This window comes from Crinia signifera, chromosome 19 (assembly GCF_055691185.1).
Source record: "Crinia signifera chromosome 19, ASM5569118v1, whole genome shotgun sequence".
NCBI classification, from domain to species: domain Eukaryota; kingdom Metazoa; phylum Chordata; class Amphibia; order Anura; family Myobatrachidae; genus Crinia; species Crinia signifera.
Genome location: NC_139226.1, coordinates 91,897,872 through 91,924,478, shown reverse-complemented (window position 1 = coordinate 91,924,478; position 26,607 = coordinate 91,897,872). Strand labels below are relative to the sequence as shown.

General features: G+C 42.4%; 1 protein-coding gene across 2 annotated transcripts in view; it reads left to right on the top strand.

Annotated features, from left to right (window-relative positions):
• The window catches only part of MMEL1 (membrane metalloendopeptidase like 1), a 154,498-nt gene extending 129,977 nt beyond the window's left edge, over positions 1-24,521 (top strand). For both annotated transcript variants that reach the window (XM_083162913.1, XM_083162912.1), the window contains exons 15-23: positions 1,824-1,907; positions 4,635-4,738; positions 5,568-5,626; positions 8,085-8,204; positions 9,359-9,492; positions 13,884-13,949; positions 16,959-17,054; positions 17,866-17,942; positions 21,388-24,521. In XM_083162913.1, the coding sequence (XP_083019039.1) occupies positions 1,824-1,907; positions 4,635-4,738; positions 5,568-5,626; positions 8,085-8,204; positions 9,359-9,492; positions 13,884-13,949; positions 16,959-17,054; positions 17,866-17,942; positions 21,388-21,487 (840 nt within the window). In that variant the 3' untranslated portion in view covers positions 21,488-24,521. The remainder of the gene's footprint in view (positions 1-1,823; positions 1,908-4,634; positions 4,739-5,567; positions 5,627-8,084; positions 8,205-9,358; positions 9,493-13,883; positions 13,950-16,958; positions 17,055-17,865; positions 17,943-21,387) is intronic.
• Positions 24,522-26,607: the final 2,086 nt, after the last annotated feature.

Genomic DNA, 26,607 nt, shown 5'->3' with positions numbered 1-26,607 from the left:
GTTTCATTAAATCAAGGGGACCCCTATTTGTCGGGGACCGTGATTTTATGTCACCAGCACCGGCTCAATGAGCCCAGGGCTGGTTATGCTCTGGCGGGGGAACCCGTGCAGTTTTTTTTTTTTTTTTAACTGTTTAACCCTTTTTTTCCACCTGAGCCCTGCACAGATCGCAATGATCTGTGCAGGGTTCTGGCTAATTCTAGACACATTTATACAAATCGTATACCATTAAATATGCGATTTGTATACTTTTCAATGTGAAAACATCTGGATGCGATGTGCTGCGAAAAACAGCCATCGCATTTCCAGAATGTCAAATTTGTTGGCCAAAATCGCACTTTTTTCACATTTTCACAGCTCATTAAATATACGAAAATGGAAAAACATGCGATTTCGTCCGTTTTTGCTAAAAAAAAATCGCAAAAATAAAAAACGCATCCCATAGAATGTCACCCCTTTATTTTTGGGGGGGAATTTGTATAACAAATGCGAGCGACCCTGGCATTTTTAGCGGATATTTTGCACAGTAAGCTTGCGAGCAGGTTCCTCATACCTTTGACTGTCTGTAAATACCCAGGTTGTTGTATCACTTTCTCCTATTGCAAATTGCAACGGAATATGCTGCGCTATATAAGAAACTGTTAATAAATAAGTAAATCTCTCACAGAGATGTTGGTACTCAAAGGGTTAAAGTCGATTAACCAAAGACATCAGATTCACAGTACAGTTTTTTTGATTGTAGACTGTTGCATGGTAAAATTAAAATAACATTAGAAGATCATTTGCAAGGGGAGCCCCAAGATTTTTTGCAAGGGGAGCCCCAAGATTGCTGCCTAGCGAGCCAACCTGAAACACCTCCTACTAACCATGGCCCTTATTCAGATCTGATCGCAGTACAAATTTGTTCTCAAAAAGGGCAAAACCATGTGCACTGCAGGTGGGGCAGATGTAACATGTGCAGAGAGAGTTAGATTTGTGTGAGCTATTTTGTTTCTGTGCAGGGTAAATACTGCCTGCATTATTTTTACACTGCAATTTAGATTTCAGTTTCAACACACCCCACCCAAATTTAACTCTGTCTGCACATGTTGCATCTGCCCCACCTGCAGTGCACATGGTTTTGGCCATTATGAGAACAAATTTGTACTGCGATCAGATCTGAATAAGAGCCCATATGTTATAGTTGTGGACGAAACTTAGGGGAAAATATACTAAGATGGGAGTTCTGTTTCACACGGGTTGTTGCTATGGGCAACCAATCAGATACTATCTATTATCTTCTAGAAAGTGCTAAATAAATAAGAAGTAGGATCTAATTGGTTGCCCATAGCAACATCCCATGTGAAATAAAACTCCCAACTTAGTAAATTTCCCCCTTATAGTGACACCTTACAAAGTCATTTAGAATGCATGGTTCTGCTTCGAAAGCATTGATAAACGCAGATGTTAAATAAATTAGGATAAACACTTTTAGCTTGTCTTGGTGTGTGGTCTGCAGGCTGACACTGATGTCCAGTCTTCTACAGCCCAATACAAGTCCTGTTTTGGAAATACTAGTAAAACTACAAACAAGAGAAGGAATATTTCCCAATTTGCAGACTGTTTACATTCTTTAACTAATGAAGTATCTTGAAGAATGTTGATGTTTCAACAACTTTAGGGGAGTGTAATGAGCCATCTCCAAATTCTGTATTTTGCATCTTTGCTGTTGCTACAGCGATAGAGCCGCATAGCACGCCCTATTTACTTACAACTCTGTGTCATACCACTAGGATCTACCATAAGGTAACATCAAAGCTGACACATATGTTCTTCTTTTATAGGCTCTATCCATTAAAGAGCAGATTGGATATCCAGACTACATTTTGGAGGATCAGAATGATAAACTGGACCATGAATCCGCACAAGTAAGTTGGGAAATCCCTTTACCTATTGTATCTGTCCCATTGTACGGCACGTGATATTAACATATTTGCTGCCATCATAAGAATGGTTACTATATTGCTTAGAGCCAGCCATAGAGATCAGACATGTCAGAGATTTGGTTGTATATTTTAAATAATATAGAATCCGATGAAATGTATATTATGGTTGGTACTGATCTAAGTTCATAGCATTGCCAAAAAAGTATACCCCCACCTGATCATTGGGAGTGCCCCAGGGTATACCCCCAACTGATCATTGGGAGTGCCCCAGGGTATACCCCCACCTGATCATTGGGAGTGCCCCGGGGTATACCCCCACCTGATCATTATGATTGCCCTGGGGTATACCCCCACCTGACCATTGTGAGTGCCCCATGGTATACCCCCACCTGATCATTGTGAGGGCCCCAGGGTATATCCCCACCTGACCATTGGGAGTGTCCTGGGGTATACCACCACATGACGATTATGAGTGCCCCATGGTATACCTCCACCTGACGATTGTAAGTGCCTCATGATGACTGTGACAATTGCCAAAGGGGTATGGGTCATAGGGTCGACAGTAATTAGGTCGACAGTCAATAAGTAGACCACTATTGGTTGACAGGCAAAGGTTGACACATGAAAAAGGTCAACATGCATTAGGTCAACATGGAAAAGGTCGACATGAGTTTTATGGGTTTTTCTATGTCGACATAAGTTGACATGGACACTGTATAAGTGTATCGCTTCGCTGGCCAAGCTTCAGGTAGAGTGCCTCGCTAAGCTCGACACACTATTATATTCTCCCTCTATGTCCACGTGGATAGTTAAGTATGAAAAAACAAATAAAAAAACATGAAAAACTCATGTCGACCTTTTTCATGGTGAACTTTTCCAAATCGACCCATTGCTTGTGTTGACCTTTTGACCATTTCTCCAATAGGACTCAAGGTGCTTAAAAGACAGAATGGATGTAATACAGTACCGGAACAATGAAGGGCAGAAAAGCTTTTAGTAAACTACAAAGAGCTTAGAGATACTTAAGGGAATTATGGAAGTGCTTGAGTAAACAGGAAAGTCTTGAGTCTGTTTTTGAAGGGTTCTAGAGTAACAACTATATAGTAAATTATGGTAACACCTATCTACCAGTTCCATAAAATTATTTTGGGAATTGTCCCAGCATTGTTGTTCCATTGGGAGTACCAGTCTGGAACTGAAAACAACAGAATGCATTACCTGTGTATGACCAGCGCTCCGTCATGACCCTCTTTCTTAAATATGCTTCCCTTCTTTGTATGTATGCCTCAGAATTGCACACATAAAAAGCAATATTCTCACAACAATCCCATGAGACATTTCTCTTTCGTGTGCTGCCACCCATTAACGCACGTTTCACCCAAAGTGAGATCCGACATAGCTTCATTGGACAATCATCAGGAGAAAAGCAAAAATGTATAGATTTTATTCTACATCTGTGCTAGAACCCGCTTATTGTGTCCGTGATCAAAAAAGATAAGTCCGTCTCAGAATCAGCCTTGTATTTTTTGCAAATATGGATGTTTCACCCACATGCAAAAATTCTATTTAGTTTTGGGGGGACAAGACTATTAGAGGAGAAGGAACAGTTAGGGGGTATGGGTAAAAAATGGACCCGGACAAGACTCCGGAATGCCGGACCGGACATCACACTCTGCATTCTGAAGCTTGTAGTGTCCAGTCTCGGGAGTGTCCTGTCCTGGGGTTTGCTGTCCCAGGGGGGACGGGGGGGGGGGGGGGACAGGGACTGATACCCCCCGGAACACCGAACCGGACATCAAACTCTAGGGTGTTGTCCAGGTCCAGTTTTTACTTAGTCCCCAGTTAGGGTGGTGTGTCATGCTTTCCTGGGAGGTGTGGTCTCGTTGTTTGTATATATACCTATGGGGTTTGCTTTGGGTTCAGAATTGAAGGGATTGGGGAAAATATCACAGAGATACACAGAGGTCCCTCCTTCTTAAATCCTGAGGATCCTTAATATTTGTAGATACCTTGCAAAATAATTTAAAAAATATGCGCCTTAGTATTCAATTCTCTGGCTATGTAACCTCTCTGTCAGTGGTAATACATTTGTACCTTTTGGTGCACATTATATTAGGAAAAAGTTTCTTCAGATAACTTCAATCAATGAAATAAAACATCCAACTCAAAGTGACAGCCCCCGTGTCCCCTCAGTCTCATGTATAATTACAGACATCAATGGGGCTCCAACAAGCAGCATTTTAAAATACAAATGTGCAAGTTCCCAGTTCACAGCTGGTGTGCCAATGTCTTCTCCACATCTTTATTTTCTTTTTAAAGATATCTTGAACCAACGGATGAAATTTGTTTTAATTGTGACATAACAGCGCGAGTAAGAAGGACAGCTCTTCACAGCGCAGTGTTCTAAAATAGCTTTGAGTGTCATTTGTTTTGGCTCCTGTGGTTCAAGTCATCTTGCAGAGGTCACAGACATCTGGCTGAGTTCCTTTGATTTGCGGTAACTTGAACAGCAGTTGTGACAGCTTTGAGTGGTTTCATAAAATGCTTATACAGGAGGGAAGGTCACAGTATAATTGCCAAGCTTTCACAGGCTGAATAGTATTGAGAGTCGTCTTGACAAATATAATGGCCTCCGAAGATAACAACTGCATAAGTCCTAGTGCACAAAACACTGTTCCTTTCCTTCTTTCCCTCTCTCTCTCTCTACAGTTGAACTTTAGTGACCAAAAATACTTTGAAAACATACTGGAAATTTTAAAGGCTGGAGCGCAAAAAAGTCTAAAAAAGCTAAGAGAACCGGTAGATCAAGATGTGTAAGTATCGGCATTGAAATACTGTTAATTTTTTTCTACTCTAATAAAAGGGCTGCCTGGGTAGGCGGAATGGTTGAATGACACCTGGTGTTGGCAGCTTGATGGCTGGTTACCTGTAACATCTACTGATGTCCCTCTAAAGCCATACGTGTCAATGTTGGTTTGTTTTTTTAATAAATCCAAATGAGACATTATGTGGGGCAGATGTAGGAGGAAATGGGGAGTGGTGCATCGTCATTGGGTCCTGCTTAATGTTGGAGGACAGGATCATGATGATGGAATTTATTGGACTTTATTCCATTATGTCCCTGGACTTCCCACTTCCACAGGAAGTGGTTTGATGCAAGAGGAAATTTAATCTTTTGGAAGTCTGAAAAGTCCTCCACAAAATGTGTGAGTCTCCCAGACATTCTTGGAGTGTGATCAATTTCATTCCATATTGAAATCCCCCATCTGCCACATTATAACACCCACTACTGGGGCCTCAAACATTCTGATGGCTTCCTCATGTTTGCTACACCATGACCGTGCTACAACCTTGCTTCAAAAGATTATCAGGAGCCTTAGTAGAAGTTCCCAAGTTTTCCTGTGGGCCAATCTACCACAGCGGTCAGCTTACCTAACAAGATGGTATGAACATGCTCTTTCAGCAGTGCGGTATGTGCAGTGTGCGCCCCAGTATTCTCAAGGCATACAAATGGCATACTTGGAAATGTCTCACCCAAGTACTGGGCAACAAAGGTTCTCCTGGCTGTTCTGAGGATATTCTCTGTTAACATATTTAGGTTTTATGATATACATTTATTGACTCTGTGTACTTCTGTTGCAGCTGGATAATTGGAGCAGCAGTAGCTGATGCTTTCTACTCGCCCAACCGAAATCAGATTGGTAGGTCGTCATGGGGCCAAGAAAGGGGGTTATGGTGCAGTAAAAAGTATGCAGTCAATTTCCCAACAGTCAAAATCCTGATGGTCAAAACCCTTGGCCGATGGTCAAAATACCAAAAAGGTCATAATCCTGACAGGGTTTAAATGACGACTTTGAAAATGCTGACAGTCAAAAAACTGACAATGTCAACAGCTAAAAAAAGTCGACATTAGTTTGTCATGATTTTTGCGCTGAAACCCACTGTTTCAAGTTGGCATATAGTTAATTTATAATAGTGTGCTGAGAGCAGTGAGGCACTATGCATGAAGCATGGCACTTTTACGCTGTCCATGTTGACCTATGTCGACATAGACACCCAAAAAAAGAAAAACAACATGTCTACTTTTTGACCTGTTAACATTTTAAATGATTGCATTTTGAACGTATCAGCATATTAAATGTCAACATTTCATGTTGAAATTTTGCTCTTGTCGGGATTTTGACCATAGGTCAATGGTTGTCGGGATTTTGACAGTGGCGATTTTGACTGTTGGGAAATCGTATTGAACCTGTTAAAAGGTTCGACAGTGTTTAGGTTGACCCCAAATGGTCATCATGGACAAGTTAGACATAGATATAGCTTGTCAAAAGCAAAAAGTCAACATAGAAATGGTATATACACGAAAAGGTTGACATGAGTTTTTTGTGTAAATTTTTAGATTTCATCTATGACCCACAACGACACCAAAATTTTTTTTAGATAAAAAATACTTTTTCATGTGTCAACCATTGCCATGTGACCATTTGAACTTGTCAACCTTTTGCATGTCAACCATATGGTGTTGACTTATTGGGTGTTGACCAAGACACTGTCGATCTATTGACTTGATACCCAATATCTTGTAAGGGAAAAAGGGGGGAATTGGGTAATGAGGGAAAGGTTTTGGAGGGAAAAGAACCGCACTGGTGTATTTGAGGTAATAGATGAAAGTGAAAAGTATGATACCTGTGAGTAACTGACTAAACCGTTTTATGGGGTGTATGGGTCCTAAGCACACTTGACTGGAATGAGTCAACTGGTGCTCTTTTATAGGACAGTCAGTGGTGCACCCCTGAGTTATATAGTAATATTACAGTATGTATATCCAAGAGAGGAGAGAACCGAAAGACAACTCTGGGTGGGGGGAACCCTTATATCACAGGTGTTGTGTTAAATACTAAAATATAGCTTTTATTAGATATATTCTAAAAGATAAGTATATAGGTTTCCTCACTTTGTCATAAATATATAATTCAAGAAACAATAATCAAAATCGCTGCAGAAATATATTAGGTAGAGTATTAGGCTAAATTGCCTAACAGGCTCTTCCGGGACACTTAGTCGTATGGTATAGTGTGATCCTCATATCTCCTCTATTACCAACCAATAATGGGTGTTTTTAGTGAGGAGGATTTGAATCATGGGATCTTTTTCCATAAAATACCATGTGTTCCCAGGAGGTAGGAAACAGCAACAGGTTAATCATGCAACCATACCATGTATACATATAAGTATATTGTAACAGGTGACCAGAGCAGAACCAGGTAGGTTGTCCCCTATTGGGGAGAGTGTGCGGCTGTGCGGAAAATAGTGTTGGTCAAAAGAAAATGACATCCACTGGAAACATCCAGTGGTTACCTTGGACCTGCGCCGGCTTGTGTGAGACAAGCCGCATTGGACTGTACTGCCGGCCTTGCATTCTAGAGCTGTGCTGTCTCCTGCGTCTGTCCCTGCCTGAGAAGTGCCGGACACCCGTGTGTACCAGGTGTCTCGGCTCCATGACGTACGTTTCGCAGTGCTTGTTCACAGTATACCATATGACTAAGTGTCCCGGTAGAGCCTGTTAGGCAATTTAGCCTTATACTCTACCTACTATATTTCTGCAGCGACTTGATACCCAAGGTAATGAATACAATCATTTGTTTTGTCATCATCACGTTTTGGCTGATGGCACTCAAATGGGCTGCACATGCATAGGGAATACACAATGACAAAGATATGAGAATATATAAATTAATGTAGATATTGCCTATTGTGTGACTTGTTATTTATGCCATCGAGGTTTCCTGTTATTGGATCCATTCTTCTTGAACACTGAACCTACCAACAGTTCATGTTTTTCAGGCAACCTGTGGATCTATAGTAGGAATGACTGCAGCTCATGTGACAGTTAGTAATGACTACAGCTGTTATCCAGCTAAGTGATTTAGAAAACCTTTACCGTTGGTAGATCTCGAGGAACCACTAATCTAAGACTACAATAATTTAGCAGAATAGTTGTTTCTAGATAGCCACTAGCTGGTTGTAATGTAAACATGTAACTCTTACTCCCTACATTTACCACTTGGGGAGAAAAAGTGAAAGGCAGTAATCAAATCCATGGACAATCCATGCGGTCAATAATGAGTATAATCGTGTGGTGTTTTTTTTTTTTTGCAGTATTTCCTGCTGGGATTCTTCAACCTCCATTCTTCAGTAAACACCAGCCACAGGCACTAAACTTTGGTGGAATTGGCATGGTCATCGGTCATGAAATCACTCATGGTTTTGATGATAATGGTAATAGAAATACTATTAGAAATTATTTTACCTATGTCCTAATAGCAAGTTGTTGAGCTGTTTTACAGATGACTGGAGAAGTGGTGGCATTTCCCATCGTAGCCCAATGAGATGTTTGTTTTAATTTTGTAAAATGCAGAAACATAGCATGTACAATCTGATTGGTTGATCTGGACACCTTATATGCAGACCATGACTTACTTGTCTGATGACTGGAGTAACTTGTCCAGGTCTGAATGGAGTGATCGATTTTAGGTAGCTGTCCTGGACCCTGCCCTTTTCCCCAGTTAAGTGAATTTGATGTGGACATGATTATGCATATGTACTAAATGTACAGTGAAATGTATGTATACAGTGAAGCCAATTCACTGCTGTGTGCAGACAAGAATCTCATTTCAGGAATAGCAAATACTAGATCCAACTAAGAGACATAAGGTTTGGTATAATCCCACATAGTCTCACAGTGACCAGAGTTCCCACCATACAGTGAGCACCTCACATATCGTGTAATTTTCTTAAATAAGGAAAACAAATTCTATTTCTGAGAGCACAATAACAAAATAAAAACACAGGCACAGATCTTGGATGGTTACTGCCTTTATCTATTTATATAGAAGGTAAACTAATGAACGCTGAGTCTGAGATGAAGTACCGCCAGTGACCACTAGAGGCCACTCGATGGACCAAATTACTTCTTTGTATGCTAAAAGCTGTCATAACAGAAATTGAAAGCAATTTTTGCAGGGACACTGATCTGTTTCAACATTGCTGGATATGGAGAGAGGGAACTGTGAAGACAGAGATTGGAGGTAGGAGCAGGTAGGGACTGGGGGTGGGTGGAGAGTTTGTGGGCTAAAAACTGTCACAGCTCAAAGTGAAAGTTTCTAATAATATTTAAGGTAGGAAATATCCTTTAAATGTTTCTTTGACCCACAACATTTTCTTTTAGTCCTTGCAGTGGCTGAAGGAGTATTTTATTTTTTATATATTGGTCTTGATGTCATTGCCCTTGACATTACCATGCCTAGCAAAGCTCCTCACATTGATTACAATATGGGTTGCTCTGTGGTCGAGTCTGTGTGATCATTGCTATGTTATATTGCAGATATTTTATTCAGCTATGACATTTCATTATTTCATTCATTATGAAACAGGAAGGAATTTTGACAAGGATGGAAATATGTTTGACTGGTGGAGTAACTACTCAGCAATGCATTTTAAGGAACAGTCTCGGTGCATGGTCTACCAATATGGAAACTACACCTGGGAATTGGCTGGTGGGCAGAATGTAAGTATATATTGATTTTTTGTATTTGAACCTACACTGTTACCCTTAGACCATCTTCAGCTGTTCAGGGGGTTATTCTGTTTAGTACGGTGGGACCATATACGGGCGGATCGTTTTTTTTTCCATCTGCGCATGCATATCTTTCGCAATGCGCATGTGCGGCGACCTCACACCGCTTACGGACGGGTCTCTCCTTGCGAAAAAACCTGTCCACAAGAACACGGTCATTGTGGGCGTTTTTATGGGAGTGGCCGGAATAATGAGGAAAACTGGGCGTAAACATGGGCGTACACGGGGGTGTGCACACAAAATGCATGGTGCCACAACCGCCTCGATCGGCGAACGCACCGTGCATTTTGGCCCAAAAACAGGCGGATGCCAAAGATAGCTCCAGACCACCCCTAGAGATACCGTATGAGAGCGGACGCCTGGGTCTGCTAATTAATGCTAATTACTAGTCACACACATACACCTGAATGTAATAAGCAATGCTGCAGGCTATTAAGTGAAAACCATTATTTCACTACCTGCAAGCCACACACAGCCCTCAAACACATTGGAAGCTTATCTTTCTACACTTCTCTACATGTAAAGGTTGGTTTAATTTTAGGTAGTAATCATTCTATGACCTGGTTATATATGTCAAGGTACTTATTTTATAACCATCTACACCCATTCAGAAAGTGTTTTTGTATACTTTAAAAAGCAGGACACTCAATTCACAGGAGTCGACATGTGTCAACTTTTTCACTATAACACAAACATACCCTATAGATTGTAAGCTTGCGAGCAGGGCCCTCCTACATTTTGACTGTCTGTAAATACCCTGTTTTGTTGAGTCACTGTCCCATTTGTAAAGCGCAATGGAATATGCTGCGCTATATAAGAAACTGTTAATAATAATAATACCAGTTTTTTATTATGAAAAAGACACATAAACCACGTCTAAGAGCAACAAGGATGTTTTTGGACTCAATTTCTACTTGCAATGGTGGAGCAATGTCCTAAGGCCATGGCCACTATTTTGCACACAATCTGTATATTTTTGCCAAACAACATACATTATGCACTTTCATATCTGCTATGAATTTTATGTAGCACGCTCTGTATGTAAGATGCCACCAAGCACATTATTGCAATCACATATCTCTAACAAAGGATCCCAACATCTGCCTATCACACTCTAAAGTCTTATTTTGAACAATATTAGAACATGTTTGCATGTGGCGTACGCTCAGATATACGGAAGGTGTCGGTGGGAAAACGGACAAGATCCGTCCGTGCACTGTGGCATACGCTCTGATGTACGCCAGGTATCGGTGGCTAAGAGGGAGATCCGTCCATACACTGTGGCGTACGCTCAAGTGTACACCACTCCCCATTGTCGGTGTCTGTGACCGTCCGTGTGCGGCTGTTCTGTGGGCAGACTTACTCTCACCGTGAGCGTACGGGAAACGTACAGTGTGACGGACCATACGTACGTTTCACCGTACCAACCAGAATCACCCCCTCAGCCTCATGCAAGACAGACAGACCACCACTTCTTGCGTAAAGCCTAGAAAAGGAGCAAGGATCTCCCCTTACTTGGTTGAGTATTTGTGTGAGCAAAAAATGTAGATGCTATGCAGGAGCAATTAAAGATAGAAGAGGGCCCATGTGCCAGAGTTTACTGCACATGTGCAGATCTCCAAGAATAAGGCATCTACGCTATGTTTCCAGAGACTTCTACATGTGTAGATCTCCAAGAACATAGCTTCCACGCTATGGTTGCAGAGATTGCTCTACTGCACATGTGCAGATCTCCAGAAACGTGGCATCCACACTATGTTTAAAGAGACTTCTGTACTGCACATGTGCAGATCTCCAGGAACATGGTGCCCATGGTATGTTCCCAGAGACTTCTCTACTGCACATATACAGATTTCCAGGGACATGGCACACACGTGATGTTCCCTGAGACTTCTGTACTGTGCGTGCACAAATTCCTAGGAAAATAACTGTTGAACCATTTTCCTGGTGATTTCTGTCTGCAGAGCTAGCCGACTCGATACTCCAGAGAGTTAAATGTAATTATTTGAGTGCAGGGTGTGTGAGGTGTGGACCCTGGGGCTGGCTGAAAATGTAAGCAGGTACAAAAAGTGCCCTCAGTATGCCAGATATCCTTAAAATAATATTTGTGGGGTGTGGCTTCATGGCACGTCCCTGTTTTCAAAACTTTTGGAGGCAGGACCGGCATTCCTGGAAACTGCACTACCCCAGGGACTCTTCTTGCACTGCTGGTTCCTCCTCAGTGACAAGAGCCCGGAGCTGCATGATAATATCACAGTGCAGCATTGGGCTCCTGGTCAATGAGGAGGAGCTGGAATTTTGTGCCTAAAAGAAATTGTTCATATATTTAATGTGGGAAAAAATTTAATTGACTCACATCCTAAGTTGAGATATTGCCTCACATACAGGGGTGGATTGCCAATAGAAACCACAGGGATGATTCCAACATGCCTGTGAGGCTGCCTGTGGGTGGGAGAGGGTGACAGACTGGTGGTTTGAGTATATTAAGGGTAGAGGGTGGCAGGATGGTGATGTGGGTGTGTAAAGGGACAACTTTATGGAAATCTGTCCAGGGCCCATGACACAATTTAAGAGCATTGTAGTGTAATTAGCATAAAGACACAGACACAACTTCAGGAAAAGACACAAGGACGGCTGCAACTGTGTCCAACTTAGAACCAAGCCCTATGCGGAAGGAGTTCACCCCTGCAACAGAACCCGCCTCCAGAGAGGGCTGCTTCCAGAAATTTCCCAGGCTGGTTTTCCATCCTAATCCGGTCCTGCTCAGATATAACCTAGCGATGTTGAGCCTTCAGCAAGTAATGATAAATAGTGTTGCTAGGGAATTTTCAGCACCTTTTAAATGTATCACATCTAGGTGCTTAACGTTAGTCTTAAGGGGTGTACACACGGTGCAATGTACTTTATAATCAATCCTGATTCGATCCCAATCGAACCAGGATCGAATAGTATATTGCTGTGTACACGATAGATTTAGACTATATAGTACATCTGTACTATGGTTATGGTATTTCAGATCTACAATATCTAGGTCTACAGTCATATGGTGGACCACTAATGGTCAACAGGGTCAAAAGGTCGACAGGGTCAAAAGGTTGACAGTGAAATGGTCGACATGGTCCAAAGGTGGACAGTCAAAAGGTTAATAGAGTCAAAAGGTGGACAGTGAAAAGGTCGACAGTGAAAAGGTCGACTTTCAAAAGGTCAATAGGGTCAAAAAGTCAACAGTGAAAAAGTCATCGGGGTCAAAAAGTCCACAGTTATAAGGGCGACATGGTCAAAGGGTCGACATGGAAAAAAAATTTTGTGTCTATGTTGACATAGATTGACATGGACACCATCTAAGTGTACTACATCCCCTCGCTGCGCTCCCTACAATCGCTACGCTCACCATGCTTCGGGCTCGGCACACTATGATATTCTCCCTGCACTCTGTAGTGGATGGTAGGGTGTGACATACCGCCTGTCTGCAAATGTCGGCTCAAAATTTAGCAAAAAAAGCGTCAACTTTTTCATGTTGACCTTTGGACCCTGTCGACCTTTTGACTATTGACCTTTTGACCCAGTCAACCCTTTCACTGTTGACCTTTGGACCCTGTTGTGCTTTTGACTGTGGACCTTTTGAATGTCGACCAATAGGGGTCAACCTTATGACTGTTGACCTAGAGTCAATCTATCATGAGACACAAACGCAGGAGAAGTGTTCAGTGCGCACTGGCTCCTAGGAAAGAAAATTCTAAAGGAGTTTCTTCAGCACCCTGGAATAATGGAATGTTGTGGAATACCTAAGGAGTGGAACACACGGGTAATTATAAAGTATTCTGGTGCTGGTGAAGGTTCATTCCACCTTTTTTGACAATATTCAACCTATCATGAGTCCGGTACCCTGTACTATATAGTCTTGCATATTTTTCTATTCGACTTCGAAGCCACGAGGCCACGCATCGGGATCGAATTGAAACCGAACATGTTTGATTTCTATTAAATTTTGGTTATATAAGCAAAATCAAACATAAAAATAGATGAAACGGAACCTTGTGTGTACACCACATTATTGTATGTTTCATAATAATGATATGTAAATAAATAATAAAAGATAACCACAGTAGACATGGTCTCTTTTTACATTGCGTTCATGCTTTGAGTGGCAACGTTGGTACTCAAAGGGTGGACCAGGTCAACATGTGATTACTGACTGTCTACCTAGAAATCTGCTGACTATCAAACTATTATTACAGCCTCTGCAAACCATGAAATTAAACTGAGGCCGTGTTTTATAAAGACAGGATAAATTATAATAAGCTGTAACCTGTGATTTTTAGGTAAGCGGCATCATCACACTAGGAGAGAATATTGCAGATAATGGTGGCGTTCGTCAGGCATACCAGGTAGGGTCATTCTGTTTTCTGTTCCCGCTATGAGTAGATGGCAGAGAATTATAGGGCTCTGACATTGAAATGTCACAATAATTAATGTTCTTCATGGTGTTTAAGGAAGGACACACTCTTCAATGTGGTGAAAGCGGCAATCTTTCATTGCAAATTTGTTACAGTGTCAGATTAATGCAGTCCCGGTACTTAGTATGCCTCCAACTTCAGCTTTTCAAATGGTTTTAATTCAATATTGACAACAGATGGGTCTTGTGGAAATGGCTCCTGTTTCCTGTATTAATGTAAATATAAAGCATAGGTACTTGTTTCCTAGCACGGCGCCCAGATTTGCTACGTACGGCACCGTAGGGAAATCTCATCGATGCACGGGCCATTATAACGGCATGCGATGTGATGCGATTTTTTCATGTCATTTTTTTTAACACCACAGTATCGCATGTCCCGCAAAATCGCATGTGATCGCATGCGATTTTATAGGGTGTGTGATGCCATGACATTAGGTATACAATAATATGAATGTATGTCCCAAAAATAGATGTAACGCACCCCCCCCCCCACACACACACACACTATCCACGCCACCCCGAAGCGTGGAGAGTGGCGGTGGAACGCGTCCTCCGACTTTTTCATTAGCCCACTATCCACGTTGGCGTGGAGTTGATTTTATATAGTGTGGCGAGCGCAGCGAGCCACCGAGCCCGAAGTGTGGCGAGCACAGCAAGGGGATACGGATTACAATACATGTATTCCGCGTCCCCTCGCGGGGCTCGCTGCGCTTACCACGCTTTGGGCTCAGTGGCTCGCTGCGCTCGCCACACTATATAGAGTCAACTCCACGCCAGCATGGATAGTGGGGTAATGAAAAAGTCGAAGGACTCGCCGCACTTCGGGTTGGCGTATATAGTGGGGGGTGGGGGGTGCGTTAAACCTATTTTTGGGGACATACAATCATATGATTGCATACCTAATGTCATGGCATCAAACACCCTATAAAATGACATTCTATCGCATTCGATTTAAAATCGCAATGCAATGCGATGGCCGGGGCTGAGAGAGCAGTGAATAAATTACATATGAAAATCGCATCGCATCGCACATCGCATGGCCCTAAAATGCGATGTGATTTCACTACGCAGAATAGCCCACTAAGCAAATTGCTTAGTGGGCGCCGTTCTAGGAAACAAGTACCTTGACAACAGATGGGTCTTGTGGAAATGGTTCCTGTTTCCTGTATTGTATAGGGCACTTATAATGAGTTGTATAGAAATATTGCACACTGCATTCCATCCAGTAAATAAAAAAGTCCCTAATGAGTTAACTAGAATCTATCTTCCGTAATTCATCTGGGGTCGAGCTTTTAGCCATGCGGCTCCCACTCTATGGAGCTCACTGGTACTTGTGTATTTTCACGGCAGCAGTTACGCTGTCAGCTTAGCATCCCTGTCAGAATCAGCGTAGTGTTCCCGCGGCCAGCGTAGTTAGCGTTGTCAGTCAGAAGTAGCGTAGTGTTCCCGCGGCCGCTTAAGCGTCCCTGTCAGATCCAGCGTAGTCAGTCAGTGGTATTGTAGTCAGTCAGCAGTACATTATATGACACATGTCGTCATTACTGTCTCAGATATATGATACAACAGTTATGAATGTGTTCCTGAAACACCCCCACTATCCACAGCAGCCTGAAGCGTGGCGAGCGGACGCGTTACGCGTCCTCCCGACCTTTTCATACCCCCACTATCCACGTTGACATGGAGCTGATGTTATATAGTGTGGCGAGCGCAGCGAACCACCGAGCCCAAAGCGTGGCGAGCGTAGAGAGCCCTGCGAGGGGATGCGGATGACCTTACATGTAATCCGCGTCCCCTCCCAAGGCTCGCTGCGCTCGCCATGCTTCAGGCTCAGTGGCTCACTATGCTCGCAACACTATATAACATTAACTCCATGCCAACGTGGATAGTGGGGGTATGAAAAGGTCGGGAGGTCGCGTAATGCGTCCCCTCACGGGGCTCGCTGCACTCGCCATGCTTCAGGCTCAGTGGCTCACTATGCTCGCCACACTATATAACATTAACTCCATGCCAACGTGTGGATAGTGGAGGTATGAAAAGGTCGGGAGGTCGCGTAATGCGTCCCCTCACGGGGCTCGCTGCACTCGCCACGCTTTGGGCTGCCGTGGATAGTGGGGATTTGTCCTCTTTGGACAGGAGACGCATGCGCTACAGAACCCCTAACCCTGTCGGCAGGGTTGCTGTACCCTGCCGCAATAGCTACTCAGACGCAGGAGCGTCTCATTGCATCTCAAACAGATGGAGCGCCTCTCCGCAGGTGCCAGCATGATCCCCTCTCTGCCAAAGAGAGGGGGTCATGCTGGCACCGGCGGTGTCAGAGAGGCGCTGACTAGGCTTGCCGGGGACAGGGACGGCAACAGTACGGTAGTTACTTGTGTAGTTTCACGGCGGCAGCCTACGCTGATAACGTAGCTTAGGCTGCCGCCGTGAAACTACACAAGTAAGACAGCAGTTGGGCTACGCTATTAGCGTAGCTTCAAACGTAGCGTAAGCTGCCGCCGTGAAACTAAACAAGTACCAGCTCACTTCCCCGCACACTTCGAGAGGCCCCCACTCTAGAATCCTTTAAAAACAGACTCAAGACTTTCCTGTTTACTCAAGCATTCCCTTAATTCCCCTAAGTATTGTTTATGAAAAGCTTTTCTGTACTTCATTGTTCCTGTGCTGTATTACATTCATTCTGTTGAGCGCCTTGTGTCTTACAGGGGAAAGAGCGCTATATAAAAAAAATATTATTATTATTATTATTATTACATGACTATATAAAGGCAGAATGCCTCAAGATACGGCTTTTATGTATGGCAAAGAGTTATGAGTTATTTTGATGAAATATACTTAGTGCCCCATGAACTGCGTTGACCAGTGCATGTGCTAACTGCAGCAAATCGCAGATACTTTGTTTTATGTTGTGTCACTGTGTGTCTGTGTTGGCATTTTGTTACAGGCATACCTGAAATGGGTAGAAAGACACGGCAAGGAGCCGAAGCTGCCCGGGCTGGATTTGACTCACAAACAACTATTTTTCCTGAATTTTGCTCAGGTAACCCCAAACAATGGGCATATCTTTCTCCAGGCTAATACCACCTGGCAGTTATTTATACTTTGGGCTGAACCTATATAAATGTAGGAAATTCCTAATAAAACAAAACAAATTCAGTGGTTCAGAATATTGATAAAGTATTGGACATAACTACTGGCGTTCATATCACAAAGCATTTTACTGGGTATTACTGCTGTTGTCACAATTGATGGTAGGGTATGAAAAAATTACTTTTTGGGTAAAAAATCCTTTTAAAAACCATGTCAACCTTTTTTCATGTCGACCTTTGGCATGTCGATCTATAGTCCTTGTCGGCCTAAGCTATGTTGACTTTTTATAAGTGTCGACATATGTCATGTCGACCTAAGGGTGTTGACCCAATGTATGGGTCGACACTTAGGCCATAGGTTGACCTATGGCCTACCAAAATATATCCAGGGCAGTAGAGCACCTGTCTGGGCCCTGGTATATATCAGGGGGTGTGGCCTAATCACCGTAGGTGTGGCCACTCACTCTTAGCATAAAATACACACAAAAAAAATAGAACTTTAAGCCCCCCGATGGATTTCTAATACTTTTCTAGGACTTAGGAGAAGTTCTGAATCATAAATATCATTATATTCCTCGCATGGATATAGAGCAACAGTATTTTTTTTAAATAAAGTTAGTGGGTAACCAGCGGGAACACACGATGGAGAGGTAATACTATTTTACAGTAGGATTTGGAAGTATCTCAGAGTAACCGATATCAGACATGATTGTAATAGAGCTGTGCGTTTATACACCATGAAATAATGGATGTTGTACACAGGTGTGGTGTGGATCTTATCGGCCAGAGTACGCCAGACACTCTATAAAGACGGATGTACACAGTCCATTTAAATACAGGTGAGAACAACATCTTTCTAGGATCTCCTTCTTACTGAATACTGCAGATGGGCTTTTTTTTCCTTTCTTCTATTGAATACTGTTTGGTTTCAATAAGCATGATATAATCCAATAGGACCATGCAATGTTGGGTGTCTAAAGGGTATTGTTATTGGAGCTTACAGGGCCTCATTTGTCTCCCACCTTGAAGTGCAAAGTTCTGTGCAGTAAATATGGAATCTTGAGCAACATTTCATTTACACTTGTGGCGCCCTCTTCATGGGGAAGCTTATGAGGAACGTGCATGTGTGCCAAGTGCAGAAAGGAAGAGCACGGATGGTTGTGGTATTCCCAGGAGTGCTGACAGCTCTGCCAGGCCCCGGTAAAATGAGGGGGCATGGCCAATGAGTTTGGGCGTGGTCAGTCACCTGTGGAAAAACACTTAGCAAGTACGGCAGTGGGAGACAGGGTGCGGGTGGGATCGTACACTGAGCAGTGTGTGCTGGGCTGGGGAGAGAGGTTGTGCTGCAGCCATAGCCTGCCCTCTCTCTCCCACTGACCCCAGCGCAGTTCAAAATTTAAATAGAGGACTCCCACTAACTGCCAGTGAGTCAGTTTGGAATAGCAATTGGTGGCAGTTGCTGTGCATCCCCTCTTTAAATTTTAAACTGTGCAGCAGCCCCTCCTCTGGAAACCGCCTCTGCTCCCATATGATAAATAGCGTTCTGCATTCTAATTGGTGGATAGCTTCAACCATCCACCAATCAGCATACTATACTTACCCACTTTACTGTCAGCAACACTTCGCAGTCAGGGATTTATCTCCACATCATCAAGTCCCGCCCCCAGTACAGCAAATACCGTGATTTGTGGGTCTACCAGGCAGGGGACAGGGCTTAAATGACACCACGTGTAATTTTAGACACATTCCCTCCAGAATAACCACAAATTGTGGAATATTTGAACCGCAGAGCTAGGGAGTTGGGGGGGGGGGGGGGTCCAGGGCATGTGAAAGGGCTTAAGGGCTTGTGCTCCTTTCGGATTTCCTGGAACCCACCGGCCAATCCTGGAGGGTAGGCAATTATGCAGCACACTGTCTGGTAGCAAGTTGGGAGGCAGGTAGAGAATGCTGTCTGGTTATTCTCATTGGATGACCATCACCCTGCTCAAAAGCTGCCCAGTGCGCCTATACATTAATGATGTCCTGACAATAATTGGAAAACCAGCAATGGCTGGTTCAGACCGACATCCTTCTAAATGAATGACAAGGATATCAATGATGAAGAAATAGAGTAGGGGGGACTAGGCAGGGCCGGATTAACAAAGGAAGGAGCTACAGCTCCAGGCCCACTCTCCAAATAGGCCCATTTTCTAGCTGAGGGCCAGGGCTTTCCAACGTGCCGAGCCATGCGTCGCTAGCCCCCCGGGAACTGGAGATATCGCCAGGCAAAGCTGGAACGTTTTCCCCATAGGATAACATGGAACCCGCTAATTCCGACCCCCACCCGGTTCCAACGGCTGTCAGTTCCCCCTCCGGCATCACAGAAGCTAGAGGTTGATCGCAGTCGAACCCAAATCACTGGGCCTTCAATCTGATACCAGGCTGGTCCATATGGGTTAATTCAGGGCTGGGCAACACCGGCCCCCCAGATGTTAATGAACTACACATCCCAGGATGCTTTGCATTCGTTTTTCTATGTGGCCATGCTGAAATTGATGCAAGGCATGCTGGGATGTTTGGTTCATCAACATCTGGAGGGCCGGTGTTGCCCAGCCCTGGGTTAATTGGTTCTAGAGATATTGCAGGTAAACCAATTTTTTTCATTTCTGAAATGTAATTTTATGGCTGTTCATGTTATTTGAGGGCAGATTTCTCTGGAACCAAATGGCCCAAAATCATTTGAAGCCCACACTTAAATGGGTCAGTTGGTTCCAAAGATATAGCTGGTTGTTTAAACGAGTGAAAATGCAGGGACTAGGCTGGTGTAAAAGGGGCTAGCCCGGGAATGTCCTTGTATGATCCTGGGTCCATATTCCCGGGTAATACCCTGCATTTTCTAGTGTGAAAGAGGTATTATTTCAAATACCCGGGACCTGCAGTGCTCTGAATACAGCGGGGCAGCCCCCTGCTCTCTGGCTCAGCTTTCAATGTCATTTTTGCTCGGCGGCGGCGGCTGTCCCCCAGTTACTACGAGAATATATTCCCCCTTTGCAATGAGCATGTAATCCCACATGGCAACGAGCATAGAACACCTGGCAATGAGCATGTAACCCCTGCCAATGAGCATGTAGGTAAATCGCACTTATGTAGCATAATTTTTAATAGGCATTACGGTGTTTGGCATAATACGTAATGGACATTATGGTGTGTGGCTTAACATGTAATGGGCATTAAGGTGTTTTTAATGTGCGCCTCTGGCGCGCAATGCCCCTGTTTGTGAAGCATATTGTGCATTATTGCTCAATCTGTTTGGTATAGTGTGTATTTTGGGTCAATCCATGTGACAAAATGTGAATTTTGCCGTAATCTGTGTGGCATAACGTGAATTTTTACTCAATCCGTGTGCCATAGTGTGAATTTTGGCTCAGTCGGTCAGAATTTTGGCTCATTCCATGTGGCATAATGTGTAAGAGGCAAGTACAGTATAAAGTGGTTACTATTGTGTTGCATGATTTGTATAAGGGGTATTTGGAGTGGTAAATTTAGGTGACCACATAAAAGGTGCTGAAATGTTGTCTACCAAGTTTTGGCTTTCAGTATTTTTTTTATGACTGAATTGCCGCCTCAGCCCGCAAGTATCTTAGGACATTGGCATCCTGCGGGTGTACCGTTGGAGGGCACCCGCCAATATATCTCCCTGCATTTTTCCTATGCCATCCCACTGCCTTTTCCAGTCATATATAATTAGTTGAAAGTATTTACACAAATAGAGACACACCCATGAGCAGACCAACCAAACAGAACACTGGTCACGCCTTCCACATTATTAGGTGCTGGCCACAACCCCTATTATTGCGCATAATAGGCCTTTGATAATTTTCAGCTCCAGGCCCATTTAGACCTTAATCTGGCACTGGGACTAGGTGCCGCCTCTTTCTGGGCCCCCTGCTCTCTAGCCAGCAGTGCAAGTGAGCAGACTCTGGGCTCTGTAGCAATGCTCCATAGCTGAGTGCAAACATCAAGTCAAGCCCATCTAATTGGGAAGTTTCCAAGCAGGCTAAGTTGGATGAAAGAATGTAAAGACGGAAGCTTTGCGTGTGGATCTCTGGTCAAGTGCATTGTGATAATGATGATGACCATTTGACCAGGTGGTTTGCGTGCAGGGTGAGCACATCTGTGGACGATTTGCACGCAACTATAATCTCACATGGCGTCATCCTGTAAGATCAATTGCCAAATTGTGTATGATTGAAATGTGTGTCATATGAAAACCTTTATAACGCCACTAATACGCTCTCATTTTAGAGTGATGGGATCACTGCAAAACTTTGAAGCCTTCTCTGAAGAATTTAACTGCAAGAAGGGTACCACAATGCACCCAGTAGAGAAATGCCGAGTCTGGTAGATGAAGTCTAATGAAACGATCTTCAGAATTCCGTCTGAGAATATCTTCTGGGCTGGTTATACATATTGAACAGTTATAGCCGATAATGTGCCTGGTGTTTTCCTTCTGTTCAGGTCAGAGCCATGGTGTATGGTAGCAAGGCAGAGAAAAGGGAGATGACAGTCTTACTGTTTTAGGGTTCCGCTGACACCACTGCAAGTGTTACAATTACAAGACGAAAAGATGTATTGAAAAATGACTGTTTTAAAGGCTTGACTGTTATTATAGACTATAAAATACTGCTGTCAGGTTTTCAAAGACTAGTTTTAAAAAGATGTATTTTTTTTTCTCAAGCTGACTTGGCTTTTGATATCATGTTGTTTGTCTGTGTTGGTTTCACCTCGTGTCTTGTGGAACTCTCATTGTCCGTAGAAATCAGTATGGTTTAAAAATGTCGCTGTAAAAGTGGGGGGAAAAAAGGTTCACTTTGGGGCAACTACTAAAAGGTTACAGTCATTTCATTTTCAAAATAAATGATTAGATTATTAGAACCACCCTGGACTAGGTATTGTTTCAATTTTATTGAGGCAACAATTACTATCTTTGTTTGCCATACCTTCTGTTAGCCTGTAGGGGGTGCTTCATTTTCTTCAACTAGAGATATTCTAGCAGCTGGTTCGGAAAAACCTCGGACCTATCATTTTAATTGGAAAGAAATGTTATAAAAATACCTCTTTTAATAACGTAAATAAATTAAACATTTGAATTAGATTTCATTTCCATAAATTACTTTTCTTTATAACCATAATCCAAACCCAATTTTAAAGTTTTGCCATATAAATTGGCCCGATGGGCGGTAATGAGATAAAAATGCATTCAAATTCAACTGCAGACACAAACAACAACTAAGCAGCCTATGAGAAGCAATTGTTCCTGATGTGCTTTTCTATTGGTCCGTCCTCCAAAAGGCCCACCTCCACAGTCCCATCTGCACCACACTTTCCATACGGTAGAATCAAATACTGATATTTTCTGACAGGTGTTTGTTTAGAGAATAGGATGGAGAGAAAATGGGGAGACACAAATTTGACTTGGATCAAGGTCCTCCTGTAGAACTGTATATAACAACAAAGCAGTATATACTATACTCACGTTTTTCTATTAGTGTAACATTAATTTTCAAGAACTATTTAACATCAGAATATATAATGTACACTGAATAGTTACAATGTATAGGTCAACAGGGCCTAGGTCGACGGACAGTAGGTCAACCCAATATGAATGAAGTCTCAAAATGTGGTTAAGTATTCCTTTATACAATTGACTCACAACATTGGGCACCTACATGCAACAAAATCTTTTGCCTTTTTCTATTAGACATAGGGGTAAATTTACTAACATAGGAGTTCTAGTGAAGATGGGATATTGCCCATAGCAACCAACTAGATTCTATCTATTATCTTCTAGAAGGTGCTAAATAAATAAGAAGTAGAATCTGATTGGTTGTCATTGGTAGCATCCCATCTTCATTAGAACTCCTATCTTAGTAAATTGACTCAGGAGAAGAAGCAAGCTTTTGGTGAGATGAAGTGAAGAAGGTGCCCAAAGCAACCAATCAGCTTCAACTGTAACTGTTACTTACAGTACAGTATATTACATGACAGAAGCTGCTTTGGATAACCCCTGCACGTTATCTCCACCACAGTTACCTTGGCGTTCAACTCTTTAAATTGTTTAGCATTGCTCCTGGTAACAATAACCGGGGGGAGCTACCCAGCCAGTTTCTTACCTCTGTGTCTGTTCTCGAACATTCAGTCTTGTTTTATTGCAATGTGGAGCATACAGTAACTCCATGAATTAAGGTTACCAATAAGTACAATCAGTTATCACATAAATTCCAGTTCTAGAGTAATAATCTTTCCAGAGCAGTTTCGATTTAGTTCGGAAGTCAACCGGCAGTCGGCTTTTTTTCATACTACCAAAAAAAGGAGCTTTTGAGATTTTTTGTTATAATGTTAGTTTTGCTTGCTTTTAGGGTTATTGAGTGCTCAACATAGCATCACATTTATATACTTTTGTTTATCATGTATGTAATTGGTCTTAAAAGCTATATTAATTTTATAGAAAGCATCATTTATATACTGTACAATGCGGATGGTATTATTCGTGTCTAAATTTTGATAAATTTTAGTAGCCCAATAACACGGAACCTGTCTGATCAGCTTCTGACCATGGTTAGGCACAGGGCAACGTTGAGTCTTTTTGATCAACCGCTTTGCATTTTGTGCTGCCAACTTGACTGCTCCACCATGACCTAAGACGTACAGTGCATTTAAATATCGTAATGCAAGTCGCATATATTTTTAAGTTAACTACCTATATTTTTTTTCAAGAATTATGCGCTTCTAAATCTGACCTGACATGTAAATCAAAAGGTTATACGGTTGACCCTTAGTCAACCAAATGCTGCTTTACAAGATTGGTTCTCACAGTTATATTTTGAGTTGAATTTATTTAGTTATTACCCCTTGCCCCAGCTAAGAAATCCTGGGACCCATGCACAGGACCAACAACTGTTCGGGGGATTGTTATCTACATTATATAAGTGAGAGCTTTATCTCCTGGCTGGGAAAGGAAATGCCACTCAGGAGAAGCTTGATTTATTGGCTCGTATCTTGTCCAATAAGCTGAATCATGGACAACCTTCTAAGTGGCGCTGTGTTATGTCACACACTTAAAATAGTCCAAAATATAATATATCGGTAGGCTCGATTGTAGAGGTCATCTAATAACAGAGAACGTTTAAAAATCTATCGAAATATGAATATATTTTTTACTGAAAAAGCCAAATTCAGGTCATTTTCACACATCAGACGGTTGCTTGAAAGTGATTTGTTTTAGAGAAATATATATAATAAAGCTATGTATTTTTGTTTTAAAACATGATATATATATATATATATATATATATATATATATATATATATATTCTTGTGTGTAATTATTGTCTCAGGCTTTCTGTAGAAATTAAAGATTATTACAGTGTAATGTATGTTATTTTTCAGATAACTATAATGTCATGTTTTGATGGTATATATTGTCATTATTGTGTGTCAATGATTACTTTTGATTAAAATGATATATCATCAGTGTTTACAGTGTTTTATTTATGACTTTGCCTGTTCACAGTTTAGCCGCAATAATAGAAGACAAGTGGTTTGACCCTGGTTAGGTTAAGGGCTCTGATTGGGGGTGATCCAATCTAAGGAGTAGATTTAATTATACCTCTTGTACACTGCTGCAAAACCCGGGTCAGTGGCGCTGTAAATAGGTCAAGTTGTGTCCCTTTACACAGAACTTCTACCCAGGTCCTGACCTGCATTGAACATGGCTAGGACCTGGGTAGAGGGCAGTGTAAATGGGTATGCTGGGTCATGCGACCCGGCACCCCTTTACATCAATGGGGGGAATCCGCAGGTTGGATGGGGGGGGGCACACACAGCCTCCGCTGCTGTCTACTGTACTCTGCAGACAGCAGCAGAGGCAAGGAGAAGGTGAATGGATGCCTGTGTGCAGCATCGATTCACCTCCTGGATGAAGGCTGGGGGGGGGGGGCTGCACGGGGGCTGGGGGCAGATGATGTCATCTCCATGCACTGTGGGAACCGCTTCTGTCAGGGGGGGGGGGGGGCTTGTGCAGGTGGGGCAGCCGCCGGTGTAAAAGGGACCAAATGCTGGGTCGCACACGCGTTGAAGCTGGGGCCAAAAACCAGATGTGACCAGATGTTGCACATCTCAACCAATCAGATTATGTCTGTCATTTCTCTATTGCATCCTAGACAATGATAGAAATAATCTGATTGGTTGATATAGGCAAGATCACCTGTTTTCATTTTTTAGAAGCTTTAGTAAATTGTGGGGGGAGTGTGATCCTTTTTCTGCGCTGGTTTATGAGCTGTACTTCTACCGTACCTAGCACTTAATATAGGTACCCGGTGGGAAAGATGGATATATATATATATATATACTTCCCAGATGGTGGTATAGCGCCTTGATCAAATGTCCATGTGTCACATCAGTGTTCATAAAATCATAATAGTTGGATTTCCAAGAAGTTCTTTATTCAACTCTTATAAAGTTCAAACAATGCCCCAACGCGTTTCGTCTAACATAGACTTCATCAGTGGAAATAGTTCAAATTCTTCTTATGAATAACCAGACGTGTTGTGTCTCGTCCTTAGAAGATTAAGATAGATTACCAATTTTTATAAGTGAAGACTTATACTGTATTATCATCCAATATAGATAGCACCAGATGAGTCCTTACCTCCTAGATGAGCTCCTTCTCCTACAGGAAAATCCCTGGTGAAAACAGGGAAACAGGTGGTGGATTTTCCTGTAGGAGAAGGAGCTCATCTAGGAGGTAAGGACTCATCTGGTGCTATCTATATTGGATGATAATACAGTATAAGTCTTCACTTATAAAAATTGGTAATCTATCTTAACCTTCTAAGGACGAGACACAACACGTCTGGTTATTCATAAGAAGAATTTGAACTATTTCCCCTGATGAAGTCTATGTTAGACGAAACGCGTTGGGACATTGTTTGAACTTTATAAGAGTTGAATAAAGAAATTCTTGGAAATCCAACTATTATGATTTTATGAACACTGATGTGACACATGGACATTTGATCTAGGCGCTATACCACCATCTGGGAAGTATATTGTGGGTATTGTTTCCTAGCCCTCAGGAAACCTGGTGGTTAAGCAGCCGCAATTGGAATTTAAAGTCATTTTAAGTAGTTCCAATTTGTATTGTGCATATAAGCGCGAGAGAAGTATTGGGGATTATATATATATATATAGTCCAGGGTTCCTCAGCAGAGGAGTAAGCACTCTCCTTATAAGAATAAAGCAATCCGAGTAAAAATCAATTTTCAATTTATTCATCCATTTTCAGTTGTACATTGTGCCCATTATTGCCCCGACGTTTCGGTCCATAGTAGGCGGACCTTTATCAAGGAGCCTGCAATAGGAGGAAACAGCATGCAAACAACATAGTGAATGCATGAAATCACCGCTATTACAAAGTACACAATGATATTTAACATCTAGTAAAAACTCACTTACATGGGTGTA